The 18,301-nt window shown below is 47.4% G+C and overlaps 1 protein-coding gene across 1 annotated transcript in view; it reads left to right on the top strand.

Moving 5' to 3' along the window:
* The window catches only part of LOC103110565 (hormonally up-regulated neu tumor-associated kinase), a gene marked incomplete at its 5' end in the record, with an annotated part of 45,701 nt that extends 28,032 nt beyond the window's left edge, over window positions 1–17,669 (top strand). The window contains 5 exons of the mRNA XM_060184305.1: window positions 2,838–2,965; window positions 13,202–13,337; window positions 14,362–14,524; window positions 16,487–16,570; window positions 17,373–17,669. Of these exons, the coding sequence (XP_060040288.1) occupies window positions 2,838–2,965; window positions 13,202–13,337; window positions 14,362–14,524; window positions 16,487–16,570; window positions 17,373–17,654 (793 nt within the window). The remainder of the gene's footprint in view (window positions 1–2,837; window positions 2,966–13,201; window positions 13,338–14,361; window positions 14,525–16,486; window positions 16,571–17,372) is intronic.
* Window positions 17,670–18,301: the final 632 nt, after the last annotated feature.

Below are 18,301 nucleotides of genomic sequence, written 5' to 3'. Positions count from 1 at the left end.
CCAGCCTGGCTTTGGCTGGAGGCACGTTGACTCGTTCAGGTAGTATTTGACCACATCTGAGAAATGGGGCCCTGGGCTGAGGCAGAATCTCCCCAATAAATAAAAATAAAGGGCATAAAACAATAAAAGAGGGAAAAGACACCTTCTGCCTCTCCTTCCCCTAAGGAATTTCTCTAGTTACAGGCCAAAACAGAAATCAAAGGGAAAAGCAAAACACCCATTTGGGGTCAGAGACTTTCATTTCAAAGAGCTGAGCAGTTCCAGGCTGTGACATGCCCACTCAGACAGGCTCAGACCCTGTGCTTTTTGGTCTCCGCTCCTCCAAGTTACCTGGTAAATGATACTTACGAAACCACAAAATGGCATTTCTTAACAATCCTCCCAGGTATTTTCCACATAATTCGGTCTGAACTTCCTCCTAGAAAAAGAAGACATTGTTTCCCCTCCTGAAGGTGGGTTAGCTCTGAAAATGCCTTTTTAAAAAAAGTTTTTATTTATTTATTATTGGATAAAGACAGAAATAAATTGAGAGGAGGAGATAGAGAGGGAAAGAGACAGAGAGACACCTTCAGCCCTGCTTCACGGCTAGTGAGGTTTTCCCCCTGAAGGTCCTAGAACCCTCCACCACCTCACCCCAAGACTTCACTTCTTTTTATATATATTTACTTATTTTCCCTTTTTTTGTCCTTGTTGTTTTTCATTATTGTTGTAGTTATTGTTGTTGTTGTTATTGATGTCGTCGTCATTGTTGGATAGGACAGAGAGAAATGGAGAGAGGCGGGGAAGACAGAGAGGGGGAGAGAAAGACAGACACCTGCAGACCTGCTTCACCGCCTGTGAAGTGACTCCCCTGCAGGTGGGGAGCCGGGGGCTCGAACCGGATCCTTACGCCACCGGTCCTTGTGCTTTGCACCACAAGCGCTTAACCTGCTGTGCTACCGCCCAACTCCAGAAACTTCTCTTTGTTAAGTTAAAACTTACTGTGTGTGAGATTTAATGCTCTTTTACAGAATTATCAGGCATCAGGAATAAGTTTGCATCCACCTCTGGTGCGTGCGATTCACCTCATCCCCAGCAAAGTCCTGTGCTGCCCCACAACCACCTCCTTAATTCTCATATCTTACAAGACATAATCTGATTATTTGCTCCTTCTTTCTCTTTTTCCTTTTTTTTTTTTTTAATTGCCACCAGGGTTGTGTGCCTGTACAATGAACCTACCACTCTCGGTGGCCATATATTTTATTTTATTTTTGTTTCGCCTTTCTTTTTCATTTTCCTTTTTCTTTATTAGATAGGATAGAGGGAAATTGAGAGTGGAGAGGGAGGGCAGAAAATGAGAGAGACAGAAGACACCTGCTTCACTGCTTGTAAAGCCCCACCCTGCAGGTGGGGAGGGGTGTGTCTAAACTGGGTCTCTGCACATGGTAATGTGTGTTTAACTGGCTGTACTACAGCCCTAGCTCCTTTTTCTTCCCTCTCTCCTCCCTCCACCCCTTCCTTTCAACTATACACAAGCGAAGCCATTGCGTAGTTGTCTTTGACCTCTACTCATTTCACTTAGCACAAGCACCTTTAATTTCCTTCACTTTGTTCCAAAATGATACGTACCGTCTATTTTGATTGTAGTGCAGTACTCCATTGTGTGTGTGCCCCACACTCCTACCCATAATTCATCGGCCCAGTCTTCAAAATTGTGTTCTTGGGCTGGTAGAGTGTACCCCTTAACGTGCGTGAGAACCTGGGTTTGAACCCTAGCAGCACCTGGGTGTACGTGGAGGGGCTCCACAGATGGTGGACATGGTGGTGTGGTGTCTCTTCTCTCCAGAAATAAGTCTGTAGGAATGAAAAACTGCAGGGTGAGAATGTCATACATCAGAAAAGGGAGCAGCAACAAATGCTGGAGAGATTGTGGGGACAAAGGAACCCTCCTGCACTGCTGGTGGGAATGTCAATTGGTCCAACCTCTGTGGAGAGCAGTCAGGAGAGCTCTCAGAAGGCTAGAAATAGACCTATCTTATGATCCTGCAATTCCTCTCCTGGGGATATATCCTAAGGAACCCAACACACCCATCCAAAAAGATCTGTGTATACCTATGTTTATAGCAGCACAATTTGTAATAGCCAGAGCTTGGAAGCAACCCAGGTGTCCAACAACAGATGAGTGGCTGAGCAAGTTGTGATCTATATACACAGTGGAATACTACTCAGCTATTAAAAATGGTGAATTTATCTTCTCCACCTCATCTTGGATGGAGCTTGAAGGAATTACGTGAAGTGAGCTAAGTCAGAAACAGAAGGATGAATATGGGATGATCTCACTCATAGACAGAAGCTGAAAAACAAAATCAGAAGGGAAACCACAAAGCAGAGGCTGGAGTTGGTGTATTGTACCAAAGTAAAAGACCCTGGGGTGGAGGGAAGAGGGTTCAGGTCCTGAAACAGGATGGCAGAGGAGGACCTAGTGGGGGTTAAATTGTTACGTGAAAAACTGGGAAATATAACGCATGTACAAACTGTTGTATTTACTGTCGACTGTGAAACATTAATCCCCCAATAAAGGAAACAACAAACTGTGGGGTGAGGGGGAAGACAGCTCAGTCGTATTTTCATGCCAGGGCTCATCCCCCATTGCTTCATTAAAAGGATGTGTTTCCACCCGAATTTTCCCTTTGACTGTTGAAGCTTCTAGCAAAACGACTGAAGGAAGGAAGCTTGAGGCCAGCATGAAAGCAGTAGACCTGAAGCTTCACCAAGCTGCTTTCTTCTCTGTTGGGAGCTCCTTCTCCGGCCCTCACGCTGTGTTCTCTCTCTCTCTCTCTCTCTCTCTGTCTCCTCAGAGGTGTGAACATGTACGCCATGTTGACTGGCACCCTGCCCTTCACAGTGGAGCCTTTTAGCCTCAGGGCTTTGTACCAGAAGATGGTGGATAAGGAGATGAACCCCCTGCCCACACAGCTCTCCACAGGTAATTAATGCGTGATGGTAGGTCTCTTGCTAGTGTAGAAATTCGAGGGGTCCATAGATGCAACAGAATACTATATGGCTATGAAAACAACAGGATTTTTGTCATGTGTGACAACATGGCTGGCCTTAGAGATTATTCTGCTAAGTGACATAAAGCAGACAGGGAAAGCCAGGTGCCGCGTGATTTCACCCATACTAAGAAGATAAAGAAGCAAAGGGAAGCCGCGCTGGTGGAGAAAATGCGGTGGTGGTGACCACAGAGAAAGGAGGAAGGAGGAGAGGCTGGCGAGTTGGGGGGAAGGGGTTGATTTTCTGGTGGGGGTGGGGACTGGATTTTGGGATGCCCGCAGTGCAATATGTACTTGAACCGCATGTTTGAAACCAGTGTGACCCCAGTCTTAAGACCCTTCTCACCCTCTCCCCTCTCCATTAGCTCAGTGCGTCTAGATCAAAAGGGGCTTAATGTGCTTCAGCCGAAAAAGAATCGCTGGCCTAATGTTAAAAACTCACCATCCTTTGCTGACTTTGCAAAAGAGTTTAAAAATCGGCAGGGGTAGATAGCATAATGGTTATGCAAACAGGCTCTCATGCCTGAGGCTCCAAAGTCCCAGGTTCAATCTCCTGCACCACCATAAGCCAGAGCTGAGCAGTGCTCTGGTTAAAAAAAAAAAAAAAAAAAAAAAAATATATATATATATATATATATATATATGATAATAAAAAAAGAGTTTAAAGATCACATTTATCAGGGGCCAGGTGGTGGTGTACCTGGTTGAACACACATGTGCTCAGTATGCAAAGACCTGGGTTCAAGCCCCCAATCCCCACCTGTGTGGGGTGTAGTTTCTTGAGTGGTGAAGCAGAGTTGCAGATGTCTCTCTGTCTCTCTCCTCCCATTCCATCTCAGTTTCTCTGTCTTGTCAAATAAAAAAGGAAGAAAGAAATAGGAGGAAAAATTCTTTTTAAAAAATCAAACATTAATGGTAGTGCAGTGGGTTAAGTGCACATGACGTGACATTACAAGGCCCAGTGTCAGGATCTGGGTTCGAGCCCCCGGCTCTTCACCTATGGCAGATGGGTCACAAGCAATGAAGCAGGTCTGCAGGTGTCTATCTTTCTCTCCTCCTCTCTGTCTTCCCCTCTTCTCTCGATTTCTCTCTGTACTATCTAATAACAGCAATGACAACAATAACAACAACAACAAGGGCAACAAAAGGGGAACATGGCCTCCAGGAGCAGCGGATTTGTAGCTCTGGCGATAACCCTGGGGGCAAGAAAAAAAATCAGGCATTAGTTGAGTTCAGGCTCAGTCTGCTGTTTGCTTCTTGAGTTTGTTGTTTATGGTGCTTTTTGAGTTTTTCAGCCTCTCCCACAGCTCTCGGGTATATAATAGGGTCAGTGACTTGATGAGACTGGATCAGGTGTGTCGAGAAAGTACAATTAAACTTGGGTTGGCTTATCTTACTTATGGTCGAAAGTCCGTATTAAGGTTTGGTTTCAAGTCCACTACACTGGAACAATTTGTTCTTTTAGTCAACCCCCAGTTCGGGCTCTTGATTTCCTCTTGGCCTTGAGACCACTGAATGGACTAAACTGGACTGAGCCCGGCTTTACTTTGTCTAAAGGCCTGGGGCCCCTCCAATAACAATTTCATCTCCACTTCTGAGACACGCTTAAAACACTTTTAGAAAAATATATTCTCTTTGTGTATTTTTCCCCCCTCAGTGCTAGGAATGTTTCCATATTTTATTTTATGTTATTATTTATTTATGAAATGGAGAGAAGGAGGAGTGTCACTCTGGCATGTGCTGGGAATTGAACTCGGGACCTCATGTTTCAGAGAGTGCAACACTTTACCCACTGCACTCCCTCCCGGGTCAAAACATTATGTCTGTTGTTGTTTATTATCATCGTTATTGTTGTTATTATTGTTATTACTGGATAGAGACTGAGGAACTGAGAGGGGAGGAGGAGATAAGAGGGAGAGAGACAGAGAGACTCCTGCAGCCCTGCTTCACCACTTGTGAAGCTTTCCCCCTCCAGGTGGGGACCGGGGGCTTGAACCTGGCTCCCTGTGCACGGTGATGTGTGCACTTAACTGGGTGTGCCACCGCCTGGCCCCTACTAATGACCACTGTCTGTCACTGGAGTTGATAAAGCTTCCCTGAATTTGTTGGCCAGATGAAATGCCAGCTGAGATGCCGTCTTGTCTCTAAAGATGTAATCTGATCTGTAGTTTTCCCCTGTGTGAGGGACGGTTGGGTCTCTGGAGACGGCACCCAGTCGGGGGAGGATACGTCATTGTCTTGTGCTCATAAAAAGAAAGCTTTCTACACCAAGAGCCGTGGAGTCAGACACTGTGCCGGGTGTCAGGTGAGCATCCGGGCCATGGCACATTCAGCGGTGTTGGAGGCACTGCCTGACTCCTCTCATTCATTGATTCCCACTTCCTACTCAGTTACTTCACAAGTCTGAATCGGGGGCCAGGTCTGTGCTAGGAATGTTCCAGGAAGACAGGAAATAAACCAGATTTCTTCTGTCAGCTGAGGAGATAGAAAAACTTAAGAACAATAATAACCACACATAGTGCTTGGTAGTGTCAGGGCTCTGAATAAAAATAAAAATAAAATAAATAAATAGTGGCCTGGGAGGTGGCCCAGTGGATAAAACATTGTGCTCTCTCAAGTATGAGGTCCCAAGTTCAGTCCCCAGCAGCACCTGTATCAGTGACACTATGAAGACAGATTAAGGGTTTAGGCAATAATGGTTTTTGTTTCCTCCCCCCCAAATATTTCTTTTTATCTTATCACTGAGGTTATCATTGGTTTCCAAAGCTGTGTATGTCTCAAGAGATACAACTCCAACTCTCAACAGAATGTGTGTTGCCAGGCCTCTCCCCACCACCAGCCAGGGGCCCTCTCCCACATCCCCCCCCCATTTAATCCACCTTTGCTCACCTCAATTTTGGGGTCAGTACCCTGGGAGTTTTTTTGTTAATTTAATTTTATTATTATTTAAAAAATTATATTTATTTATATTCCCTTTTGTTGCCCTTGTTGTTTTATTGTTGTAGTTATTATTGTTGTTATTGATGTCGTCTTTGTTAGATAGGACAGAGAGAAATGGAGAGAGGAGGGGAAGACAGAGAGGGGGAGAGAAAGACAGACACCTGCAGACCTGCTTCACCGCCTGTGAAGTGACCCCCCCTGCAGGTGGGGAGCCGGGGGCTCGAACTGGGATCCATGTGCCAGTTCTTGCGCTTTGCGCCATGTGCGCTTTAACCCACTGCACTACTGCCCGACTCCCTTAAAATTTCTTTATTGGGGGAATTAATGTTTAACCATCGACAGTAAATACAATAGTTTGTACATGTGTAATGTTTCCCAGTTTTCCACATAACAATACAACCCCCACTACGTCCTCCTCTGCCATCATGCTCCAGGACCTGAACCTGCCCCCCACCCCAGGAGTTTTTATTTTACTTAATTCTATCTGTTCCCTTGCTTTATTCCTTCCTTCCTTCCTTCCTTCCTTCCTTCCTTCCTTCCTTCCTTCCTTCCTTCCTCCCTCCCTCCCTCCTTCCTTTTTCTTTCCCTCCTTCCTTTCTTCCCTCCTTCGTTCCCGTTCCCTCCCTCCCTCCCTCCCTCCCTCCCTTCCTTCCTTCCTTCCTTCCTTCCTTCCTTCCTTCCTTCCTTCCTTCGTCTTTTATAGAGTGGGAGAGAGATATAAAGAGTGGGGCCAAGCACATCACAGAGCAGACAGAGCACTGTTCAAGTGAGCTCCATTTCAGGCCGACTTGCTTCTCTTGGCCCCAGATCATACAGGAATGAGATTTTTCCTCATATGTCTGGTTCCTTCTGGCTTATTTCACTTAAGACCATCCCTTCCATTTCCAGCCGTGGCCTCATCTTTTCTTAGGGCTGAGCTGTGTTGCACTGTGTATAGCGTGTGGCATGTGGGAAAGGCCGTCTCCTTTGTCTTTTGGGCACTTGGGCTGCTCCCACCTGCTCGTTGCTGCTCTGAGCTGCAGTGAACATAGGTGCACATATACTCTTTCCTTTTCTTTCTTTTTCTTTTGCCTCCAGGATTATCACTGGAGCTCAGTGCCTGCACTACCTATCCACTGCTCCTGGCATCTGTCTTTTTCCCTTGTTGCTGTTGTTGCTGTTGCTGTTGTTGTTGGGTAGGGCAGAGAGAAATTCGGAGAGAAGAGAAAGATAGACACCTGCAGATCTGCTTCACTGCTTGTGAAGCGGAACCCCCCCTCCCCCCCCCACACACACACAGGTAGGGAGCTGGGAACTTGAGCTGGGATCCTTGTGCCAGTCCTTGCACTTCATACTATGTGTGCTTAACCTGGTGCACCACCACCCAGCCCCCCATATATCTTCTTTTAGAGAGAAAAAGTGAGTGGGGGGGGGCAGGCGGTGGTGCACCTGGTTGAGCACACATGTTACAATGCATAAGGACCTGAGTTTGAGCCCCCAGTCCCCATCTGCAGGGGAAAGCTTTGTAAGTGGTGAAGCAGTGTTGCAGGTGTCTCTCTGTCTCTTATCCAACAAAGAAATAAAGATAGTAAAAAGTTAAAAAAATGCATCTAAAAAAGTGAGTGGGATTTTTATTTTATTGTTTATTTTTTAAAATATATTTTTTTTGTCTTACTTTAATGCGAGAGAGACTGGAGACCAGAGCCCTATTCATATCAGGCTTATGGTAGTGCTGAGGATTGAACCTGGGACCCCAGAGCCTCAGCATGGAAGTCTTTTTGCAGAACCCTTATACTATCTCTTTAGGCCTATGGTGACGTTTTTATTCTTTTATTTTTATTTTTTAATACTTTATTTTAATGAGAGAGATACAGAAATACAGAGCTGTAGTAAGACCAGAGCACTGCTCAGCTCTAGTTTATGGTGGTGCTGGGAAGTGAACCTGGGACCCCAGAGCCTCAGGTAAGAAAGTTTTCTTTCTGCAGAACCATTATACTGTTTCCCCAGCCTCCTGAGAGTAAGGTTTGTAAAAGGCTTTTATTGTGACGCAATTGCACCTTCATTCCTAGTTGAAGAGATCAGACAGAGAAATGTGTTCTTCAGTCTTTCTCGTGGGTAATTCCTGGCAGAAGTGGGGCCTAAGTTCACCCCAGCAAAAGCATATTGGCGGCACACGTGTGTGTGTGTGTTGCTGTGCATTCAGTTCTGCGTGAGCACGTCTTGCTGGTGGACGCGTGTGACAGCCACTTTGTTACGATGCACATCCTTCTCACCAGCAAGGATTCTTCCTTTTTTTTTTATTTAAACTTCTTTATTGGGGGATTAAAGTTTCACAGTCGACAGTAAATATGATGGTTTGTACATACATGACATTTCTCAGTTTTCCACATAACAATGCCACCCCCACTAGGTCCTCTGCCATCGTGTTCCAGGACCTGAGCCCCCCCCGCCCCCCCCCCCCCAGTCTTTCACTTCGGTGCGATACACCAGCTCTTTGTTCCTGCTGTTACTGTTCTCCCCTTCCTCTTCCTGTTCTTCCTCCTCTTTCTCCTCTTCCTCCTCCTTCTTTTCTTCCTCCTCCCCTTTCTTCTCTTCTTCCCCTCATCTCTTTCCCTTCCTCCTCCTCCCACATGGCATTAACCTTTTGCACAACTGTGAAGGATCACTTAGCCAAGCTAGTAAGGAGGTGAAAGGCAACTGTAGAACTAAATACATGAACTTGAGACACACACACACACACACACACACACACACACACACACATCTATTTACTTTTACACATGAAACACAGAGGTGACAACACTGCTCAACTCTGGCATAGCTGGTGCTGGGGATTGAACCTGAGACCTCAGAGCCTCAAGCATACAAATTCTCTGTCACATTGAACTATCTCCCTGGCTTGGTCTCCCTCTCTCTCTCTCTGAAGTAAAGAGTGAAGAAAGCATCTTAAGGAGAGTGGCTGCTCTGTGGTGGCACTGGCAGGAAGGGGAGAGAAGGGGATCGAAGGGAAGGAAGGAAAGGAAAGGGAGAGTGGAGGGTGACAGGTGGCCTTGCTTGCCAAAAATTTTCCCAGACGCTGTGTCCAGACACTAGATTCATCCATTCTGCTCAGGAGACACTAGGGGTTTTCAAGTCCCTAACGCCCAGTTTCAAGGCGCTCAAAGGACGCTTGTGAAGCCCTTTTTTTGGAACAGCCAGGCAGCGTCTGTGATGCCCAAAGAAAAGAACCAGACTTCGTCAGTGCAGCTTCGGACACAAGCGATCGTACTCGTCAGCAGTTTGCAAAGGCACAGAGAGCTGGGTTCTGAAAATAGATCAAAAACCACACACTCTGAGATCTTCCGGCTAATCAGCCTCGGGATAAAGCCTAGCTGCTGCCTGGGGGTGGGGGGTGGGGATTGCTGAGGGCCTCTGACAGGAAGGCACAGAGATGCCTTAGCAGTGTCACTGACTCTGTCCTTCATTGTCCTTCAGGAAGCATGAGGGTGACACCTGCCATTGCGAGATGTTGCGAGAAGGGACATAGGCCCCCCCCCCAAAGAGAGGGGTCTCGTCTTGGAGATCTCTTTGCTCTTCAGACCAATGACGAACATTGTTGGGAAGCTTGGTGGTTTTTTTCAATATGTATTTTATTTTTTATTAGTCATCTAATATTGATAGACAAAACTGTTAAGATAACAGGCGTATAATTCCACATTGTTCCCACCACCAGAGTTCTGTGTGTCCCCATTCCCTCCACTGGAAACTACATTAGTCTTCCCGTGGTCACAAATAAAGTTGACTATTATTTCTGTAACTATCTATAATTTTATATATTTGCTCGTTTTTTCCCTTGTTTTTAAAAATCTTTTTTTAAAATTAAATATTCCCTTCTGTTGCCCTTGTTTTATTGTTGTAGTTATTATTTGTTGTTATTGATGTTGTCGTTGTTGGATAGGACAGAGAAATGGAGGGGGGAAGATGGAGAGGGGGAGAGAAAGACAGACACCTGCAGACCTGTGGATCGACTCCCCTGCAGGTGGGGAGCTGGGGACTCATACTGGGATCCTTACACCACTGGTCCGTGAGCTTTGTGCCACCTGTGCTTAACCCGCTGTGCTACTGCGCAATCAATGCCCCCGTTTTTTTTTTTTCCGAGTGGTCCTGCCCTCTTATCCTAAGTCACACCTACTACTTCCGAGTGTCCTTTATTCCTCCCCGCGCCCCCCCCCATTCATTTCCCATCTCTCTCCGGGTCCACAGGACCCAGAGAGAGGGTTTCAGAGTCCTCTAGTCATGTTCCCCTAGCATTTCTCTCCTGCTGGGAGTATGAACCAAAATTCTCTCTGGAGTGCAGAAGGTGGAAGGTCTAACTTCTGTAATTGCTTCTCTGCTGGACATGAGCATTGGCAGGTCGATCCATACCTCCAGCCTGTTTTTACTTTCCCTACTGGGGTAGGGCTCTGGAGAGGTGAGGTTCTGGGGACTCACTGGTGAGGTCCTCTGCCCTAAGAAGTCAGAAGGCAGGGAAGGAGAGACACCTGCAGAACTGCTTCACTACTTGTGAAGCTTCCCTCCTGCAGATGAGGAGAGGGGCTTGAACCCTGTCCTCTCGTACCATAAGGTGTGCAATCAGCTGAGTGTACCACCATGCAGCCCCCCTCCCCCATTGTTTATTTTTTTAATTTTTAAAAAATATTTTATTTATTCTCTTTTGTTGACCTTGTTGTTTTATTGTTGTCATTGTTGGATAGGACAGAGAGAAATGGAGAGAGGAGGGGAAGACAGTGGGGGAGAGAAAGATAGACACCTGCAGACCTGCTTCACCTCTTGTGAAGCGACTCCCCTGCAGGTAGGGAGCCGGGGGCTCGAACTGGGATCCTTAAATTGGTCCCTGGGCTTTGCGCCACCTGTGCTTAACCTGCTGCGCTACAGCCCGACTCCCTTTTTAATTTTTTTTTTAATATTTTATTTATTTTCCCTTTTGCTCTTGTCGTTATTGTTGTTGTGGTTATTGTTGTTATTGATGTTGTCGTTGGATAGGACAGAGAGAAATTGAGAGAGGAGGGGAAGACAGAGAGGGGGAGAAAAAGATATAGACACCTGCAGACCTGCTTCACCACCTATGAAGCGACTCCCCTGCAGGTGGGGAGCTGGGGACTTGAACCGGGATCTTTACACCAGTCCTTGCGCTTTGCGCCACATGCTCTTAACCTGCTGCGCTACCACCTGACTCCCCCATTCTTTATTTTTTACGAGAGCACTGCTCAGCTCTGGTTCTTGGTGGTCTCGGGGATTGAACCTGGGACCTCTGAGCCTCAGGTGTGAGAGTGTGGCGTAGACCGTTTGCTGCTTCTGCTGCCCAGACTGTCTCATTTAGACACCTTCAGTCTCTGGTTCCTTTCTGTGTTTTCAGCCAGACCTCAAGACCAAGCGTCTTCTTCCTTCCTTCCTTTAAAATTTATTTATTTATTTATTTTCCTTTTTGTTGCCTTTATTTTTTTATTGTTGTTGTTGTTATTGATGTCGTCGTTCTTAGGTCAGAGAAATGGAGAGAGGAGGGGAAGACAGAGATGGGGGGAGAGAAAGACAGACACCTGCAGACCTGCTTCACCGCCTGTGAAGCGACTCCCCTGCAGGTGGGGAGCCGGGGGCTCGAACCGGGATCTTCACGCTGGTTTTTGCGCTTTGCGCTTAGCCCGCTGTGCCACCACCGGACTCCCTCATTGTTTTCTTTCACCCCTCCAGGTCAAGTTAGTGGAATGTCTCTTTGGGGCACTCTCAGAGACAGGCCCCAGGAGAGACCCCCCAGACTGCAATGGAGATATGCCTAGGGCTGCCAGGGAAAGGACTCTGATCCCCACCTTCCCCATGAAATAAAGAAGAATTAGTGCTGGGGAAACAGCATAATGACCCTGCAAAAGACTTTCAGTCCTCAGGCTCTGAGTTTCCAGGATCAGTCCCCAGCACCACCGTAAACCAGAGCCGAGCAGTGAGCTGGTGTCTTTTTCATTGTCTTTTTCCATCTTTCTCATTAAAGCAAATAAAAATTTTAAAAAGGAATAAAGAAGAATAGAATTAATCATTGAAAGGAGAGAAAGAGAGGGGCAGGAGTTGGGTCAGCAGTATTACACCAGATGTGCTTACATAGACCCAGTGGTTCCAGGTTGAACTCTCAGCACCACTGTAAGGTAGTGCTGAACTGTGCTCTGGTCTCCGTCTGTCTCACACTCCCACTTTCTCCCTCACTGTCTATTTCTGTATCTCTCTCATCAAAACAAAGAATTCATTTTTTTTTATTTGGGGATTAATGGTTTACAGTAAATACAGCTGTTGGTACATGTGTAAAATTCTTCAGTTTTCTGCAGAATATTCTCACCTCCAGCCTAGGTCCACCACCATGCACCAGGAGCTGAAGAGCACTCCCCTCCCTTCCCCTCGCCCCCGACTGCCCCAGGGTCCTTTGCTTTGGTGCAGCACACCAGCTCCAGTCCAAATTCTGCTTTGTGCTTCCCCTTCTGCTCTTATTTCTCAGCTTCTGTTCATGAGTAAAATCTTCCCCTATTCATCCTTCTCTTTCTGGCTGATCTCACTTCACATGATTTCTTCAGGCTCCATCCAAGACGACTTTAAGGAGAATTCCTTAGTAGTTGAGCAGCTGAGTAGTATTCCACTGTGTATATAGACCACAGTGTCCTCAGTCACTGGTCCGTTGTTGGACACCTGACCTGCCTGCAGGTTTTGTCTATTACAAATTGTGCTTCTATGAACTTAGGGTGTACACAAATATTTTGGGATGGGTGTGTTTGGTTCCTAAGCTATATCCTCAGGAGAAGAGTTACAGGGCCTTAGGACAGGTCCACTTCCAGCCTTCTGAGAGTTCTCCAGGCAGAGAGAGAGGGCCAAGAGATAACACAATGGTATTACACCAGACATACATACATAAGGCCAAGAGGCCCCAGGTTCAAACCCTGGCATTGCTGTAAGCCAGCACTGAGCTATGCTCTGGTTTCTCTTGGAAATCATCCTATAAAAGAATAAGTAAACATGTAAACAAGCATGTTTACTTATTAGTCTTTCAAGGAAGAGAGAGAGAGAGCCCCAATCTTGGTGTTGCTTTATTGATAGCATCTGACACAGGCATCCCCCGAGATCCACAGAGACAGCTTCGCACCCCACCCCAGATGTGGCTCCAAGGAGGTGGAGTCTGAGCGGCTTCTGCTGGGTGTCCCCATGACAGCTGTGTCCTTCCCACCTGCCCCCCCTCCCAGGAGCCATCGCTTTCCTGCGCTCCCTGCTGGAGCCTGACCCCGTGAAGAGGCCCAACATCCAACAGGCCCTGGCGAACCGCTGGCTGAACGAGAACTCCACGGGCAAGGCCCCCTGCCATGTCACCTACCCCAACAGGTAGCCAGCACACCCGCATGGCTGGGGGTGGGTGGCACAGGGGTCTGGGGCGGTTCTGGGGGACATGAAGGCACTGCCATCAACCATCCCTTGTCACACCTATTCCCTGGATGGGAGCTTCTTTCTAGTCACACAAAGATGACCCATAGACTTGCCGTGGAGACCGGGAGAGAACTCACCTGGAAAGTGAGTTCTCTTCCATGAGGTCTTGGGTTCGAGCCTTGGCACCACACGTTAAGACCTGACCCAGTCTAACTCCAGAGTGCTGTGTGGGAATGCCATGAATAGCACCAGGGGGAGCCCCACAAGGGAGCTGTGCTGGGGTCTCTCTCTCTCTCTCTTGTGTGTGTGTGTCCCTCTTTAAAATAACGAGTGTAGGGTCAGGTGGTAGCACACCTGTTGGAGTGTACATGTCACCACACACAAAGACAAGCCCCACAGCCCCACCAGTAAAAGGGGAGGCTTTGTGAGTGGTGGAGCCGTGATGCAGGTCTCTCTCTCTCTCTACTTCCCCCTCGCCTTTCTACTTCTATATTTCCAGCTAAAATAAATAAATATTGAAGGAAAAAAAGTAAAAATGTTAAAAAAAAAAAGTGGCTGAGGGAGGCCACTTAGTGGCTCTAAGTATGTGCAAGGCCCTGGGTTTAATCCCATGAAAATAAACAAACATATGAAAAGCTTTTGCACAAAACAAAACAAAAGGGTGAACATATTTCACCTGTGTGTAGTAATGAAAGCATCCAAGCAGGGACATGGTCCAAGTGAAGCTAAACTGAGCCTTCAGACTCTGAGCCCAAACTCATGGCAGTGGAAAGCCAGTGGAGAGGGTAAACTGAGTCAGAGTGGGCAGATGTGGGTTCAAGGCCAGACCGTGTGAATGGGAGTGAACCACCGTGTAAGTGAACCAGTGAGCGAATGAATGAACGAATGACCGAGGAGTGTATCGTGCCGCCCTGAGTGGTGACCTGCTGCCGCTGAGCCCCTGTGGCTGTGGAGAGGTGACGGGGTGTCTGCCGCCCCCCAGGATTTCCCTGGAAGACCTGAGCCCCAGCGTGGTGCTGCACATGACCCAGAAGCTGGGCTACAAGAACAGCGACGTCATCAACACGGTGCTCTCCAATCGCGCCTGCCACATCCTCGCCATCTACTTCCTCCTCAACAAGAAGCTTGAGCGCTACTTGGCTGGGGTGAGTGGGACCCCCCAGGACACGCTGATCTGGCTGAGAGGGCTCTGGGGGGGACGGGAGAGATCTCTTGGGCTCGAACCTCAGTACCACAGGGGAACTCCATATCTTTCTCTCCCCCTCTCTGTCTTCCCCTCCTCTCTCCATTTCTCTCTGTCCTATCCAACATCAATAAAAACAACAATAATAACTACAACAACAAGAAAAAAAACAACAAGGGCAGGAGTCAGGCAGTAGCACAACAGGTTGAGCGCACATGGCGCAAAGTGCGAGGACTGGTTAGGATCCCAGCTCAAGCCCCCAGCTCCCCACCTGCAGGGGAGTTGCTTCACAGGTGGTGAAGCAGGTCTGTGGGTGTCTCTCTTCCTCTCTGTCTCCCCCTTCTCTCTCAATTTCTCTCTGTCTCTATCCAATAACAAATAAAGAAATAAATTTAAAAAACAACAAGGACAACAAAAGGGAAAATAAATATATATATTAAAGAAAAAGAAAAGAAAAGAAATCTTCTGTAAGTTTCCACCTCAAGCTAAAGGCCACTGTTTCCCTGCAGTTGAGGACACTGTTATCACCATCAGCACACCCAGGCCCTGAGGTGACAGTGGGGAAGGTGTCTGAGAGAGAGAGAAAGAGAGAGAGAGAGATCTGGGTAGCATTTGAAGCAGTGCTGAGTTGAGGAAGACGCTGCCAAATAGCCCAGATGTTTCTGAGCTGATTCAGCAGAGACTTAGCTGAGCAAGAAATCAGCCACAGAAGCGCCCGTTTGGGTGAGTCATGCAAGGAAAGAGGTGAAGACGAGGAAGCAGCCTCTATGTGAGATGCTTAAAAACAAAAAAAATCAGACCTGTGGTGGGTGGTGGGAGGTGGTGCGCCTGGTCGAGCACAGAGAATTTCAGTGTAATACTTCTCCAGTCAGAGGAAGGAAGAAAAGGTCGGCCCTGCTGGTCGATTTTGCAAACGATGAGTACTGTTCAAGAATTAGTTTATTTATATTTTTCTTTGAACTTTTTTTTTTTACAGTTAATAATGGTGTACAAGATTGTAAGGTTACAGGGTGATAAGAGAATAAAGGCCAGGTGGAGGTGCAGTCAGTAGAGTGCACATGTTAACCATGGACAAGGACCCAGGTTCAAGCCCCTGGTCCCCACCCACATGGGGGAAACTTCACAAGTGGTGAAGCAGGGCTGCAAGTCTCTCTCTCTGTCTCTCCCTCTCTCTGTCTCTTTCTCTTCCTCTCGGTATCCCCTTTTCATCTCAGTTTTTCTCTGTCTCTGTTCAGTAAATGAATAGCTAATTTAAAAAAATGGGGGGGGGAGTAAGGCAGTGGTGCAGCGGCATAAAGTGCAAGGACCGGCGTAAGGATCCCGGTTCGAGCCCCAGCTCCCCACCTGCAGGGGGGTCGCTTCACAAGCGGTGAAGCGGGTGTATAGGTGTCTGTCTTTCTCTCCCCATCTCTGTCTTCCCCTCTTCTCTCCATTTCTCTCTGTCATATCCAACAACAACAACATCAATAACCACAACAATGTTAAAACAACAAGGGCAACAGGGAGTCGGGCTGTAGAGCAGAGGGTTAAGCGCAGGTGGCACAAAGCACAAGGACCGGAATAAGGATCCCGGTTCGAGCCCCCTGCTCCCCACCTGCAGGGGAGTCGCTTCACAGGTGGTGAAGCAGGTCTGCAGGTGTCTATCTTTCTCTCCCCTTCTCTGTCTTCCCCATCTCTCTCCATTTCTCTCTGTCTTATCCAACAATGACAACAACAATAACTACAACAATAAAACAACAAGGGCGACAAAGGGAATAAATAAAATAAATATTTTTTAAAAAAGGGCAACAAAAAAGGGAAAATAAATAAGATAATAATAATAATAATAAAGAACTTAGTGATTGCTCAAGAGCTGTTTCTGCTAAGTGAAGCCTGGCTTTTGAAATTTTGTTTGTTTGTTTGTTTGTTTTCTCTCCTCCGGTAGAAATCTGACATCCAAGACAGTGTCTGCTACAAGGCCCAGCTCTACCAGATAGAAAAGTGCCGGCCTGCCCAGGAACCCTACGAGGTGAGCCGCCACCCCCTTGGGAGAGTGGCTAGAAATCAGAAGGGCCGTGACCTTTGGCATCTAGAAGGGGACATGGTCATGGGGGTGGGGTGTCCTCCTCCCAAGATACTGTTGGGTGCTGTGTCATGGGGGCCTTTGCTATTTGAGGAAAAGCTTCAAGCTGTTCACTGTTCTGTTTGTCTCAGATTTACTTAAATTTATATTTGATTTTTTTTTAGGGGGGAGCAAAAGAGACACAGTACTGAGGCTTCCTGCAATGCAGTGGGGGCTGGGTTCGAGCTTGTGTCACACACATGGCAAAGCAGTGCACTGAGCTATTTTGCCCACACTCTTGTTTTATTTTTTGTTTTGTCACTGGGGTCATCACTAGGGCTGGGTGCCTGCATGACTCTGCCACCCCAGCAGCCTTTTTTTTTTTTGGATATATAGGAGAAAGAGACAGAGAGAGACACCTGCAGGCAGCACTGCTCCACCACTTGTGAAGCTTACCCCCTGCAGGTGGGGACCGGGGTCTTGAACCCAGGTCCTCGTGCAATGTGACGTGTGTGCTTTACCGAGTGAACCACCGCACTGCACAGCCCCGCTGCTGCTCTCTTCGACTTGAATATCAAGTTTTTCCCCAGAATAGCAGAGCTCTCCTGCTGGCTTCCACAGCCAGGGAGGGAGTCTGACTTTTGAATCAGTCAGTGTGAGTTGAGTAACTCTCAGCCAGCGCGGCAGGGAAGTGGCTGGGAGCAGCGTGCGGGGAGAACAGACAGCGGGTGCGGGTTCTGAAGTTGTGGGCAAATGCTGCTCTTCACAGGCCTCTCTGGACACCTGGACAAGAGACCTTGACTTCCATGCTGTGCAGGTAAGAGCTTGCGGCTTAGCCTGCTGGGCTAGAGTGCTCCAGAGGGATAGAGGGATAGCCTCGTGTGTGTGTGTGTGTGTGTGTGTGTGTGTGTGTGTGTGTGTACACGCACGCCAAGCTTTCAGTTCTGTCTCAAGGCTTTCCAGAGGCAGAATTTACTCTTCCTTGAGGTCTTTCTTGTTTTATTTTGTTTTGTTCCTCTTGAGCCCTTCAGCTGTTCACACAAGGAAGTGAGAGAGAGGGAGGGAGGGGGAGAGGGAGGGAGGGGGGGAGAGAGAGAGAGAGAGAGAGAGAGAGAGAGACACCACAACTCTTTCCTTCAAGGCTGTGGGAATTGGGCTCCAACCTGGGTTACACACATGAGCTATTTTGCCAGTCCAAAGGATTTGTCTTTGACTCTTTTCTTTTCTTTTCTTTTCTTTTCTTTTCTTTTCTTTTCTTTTCTTTTCTTTCTTTCTACTCCAGGGTTATTGTTGGGGCTCAGTGCACTACGAATCCACTGCTCTGGAGTGTTATTTTTCCCTATTTGTTGCCCTTATTGTTTATCATTGTTTGTTGTTAAAATTCGGAGGCTCCAGCTGGCCGGGCTAGCATCGCGGCGGTAGACAGAGACTCGAGGACACACGGCTGGGCAGGGAAGCTGTATTTCTTTATTCAGGAACAATGATTCATAAACTAAGACAAACTAATCACCAAACAGAACTCTGCTGCCTCGTTTTTCCGCGGCAGTGTCAAGTACTCTCTAACTCCGCAACTCTCCAACTCTGGAACTCTGGAACCCTCTCGGGGTTCCTTGGGGCGGGGCCAAGCAGCCCGCGAAATTAGCAGGACTGATCCAATTTTCTTGGCAGGGGAGAGCTAGAACAACCCAATGTCAGGCA

The sequence above is a fragment of the Erinaceus europaeus genome, unplaced genomic scaffold (genome assembly GCF_950295315.1).
Source record: "Erinaceus europaeus unplaced genomic scaffold, mEriEur2.1 scaffold_723, whole genome shotgun sequence".
NCBI classification, from domain to species: domain Eukaryota; kingdom Metazoa; phylum Chordata; class Mammalia; order Eulipotyphla; family Erinaceidae; genus Erinaceus; species Erinaceus europaeus.
Note: the sequence above shows the minus strand (reverse complement) of the source record. Positions and strands in the feature narration are given on the sequence as shown.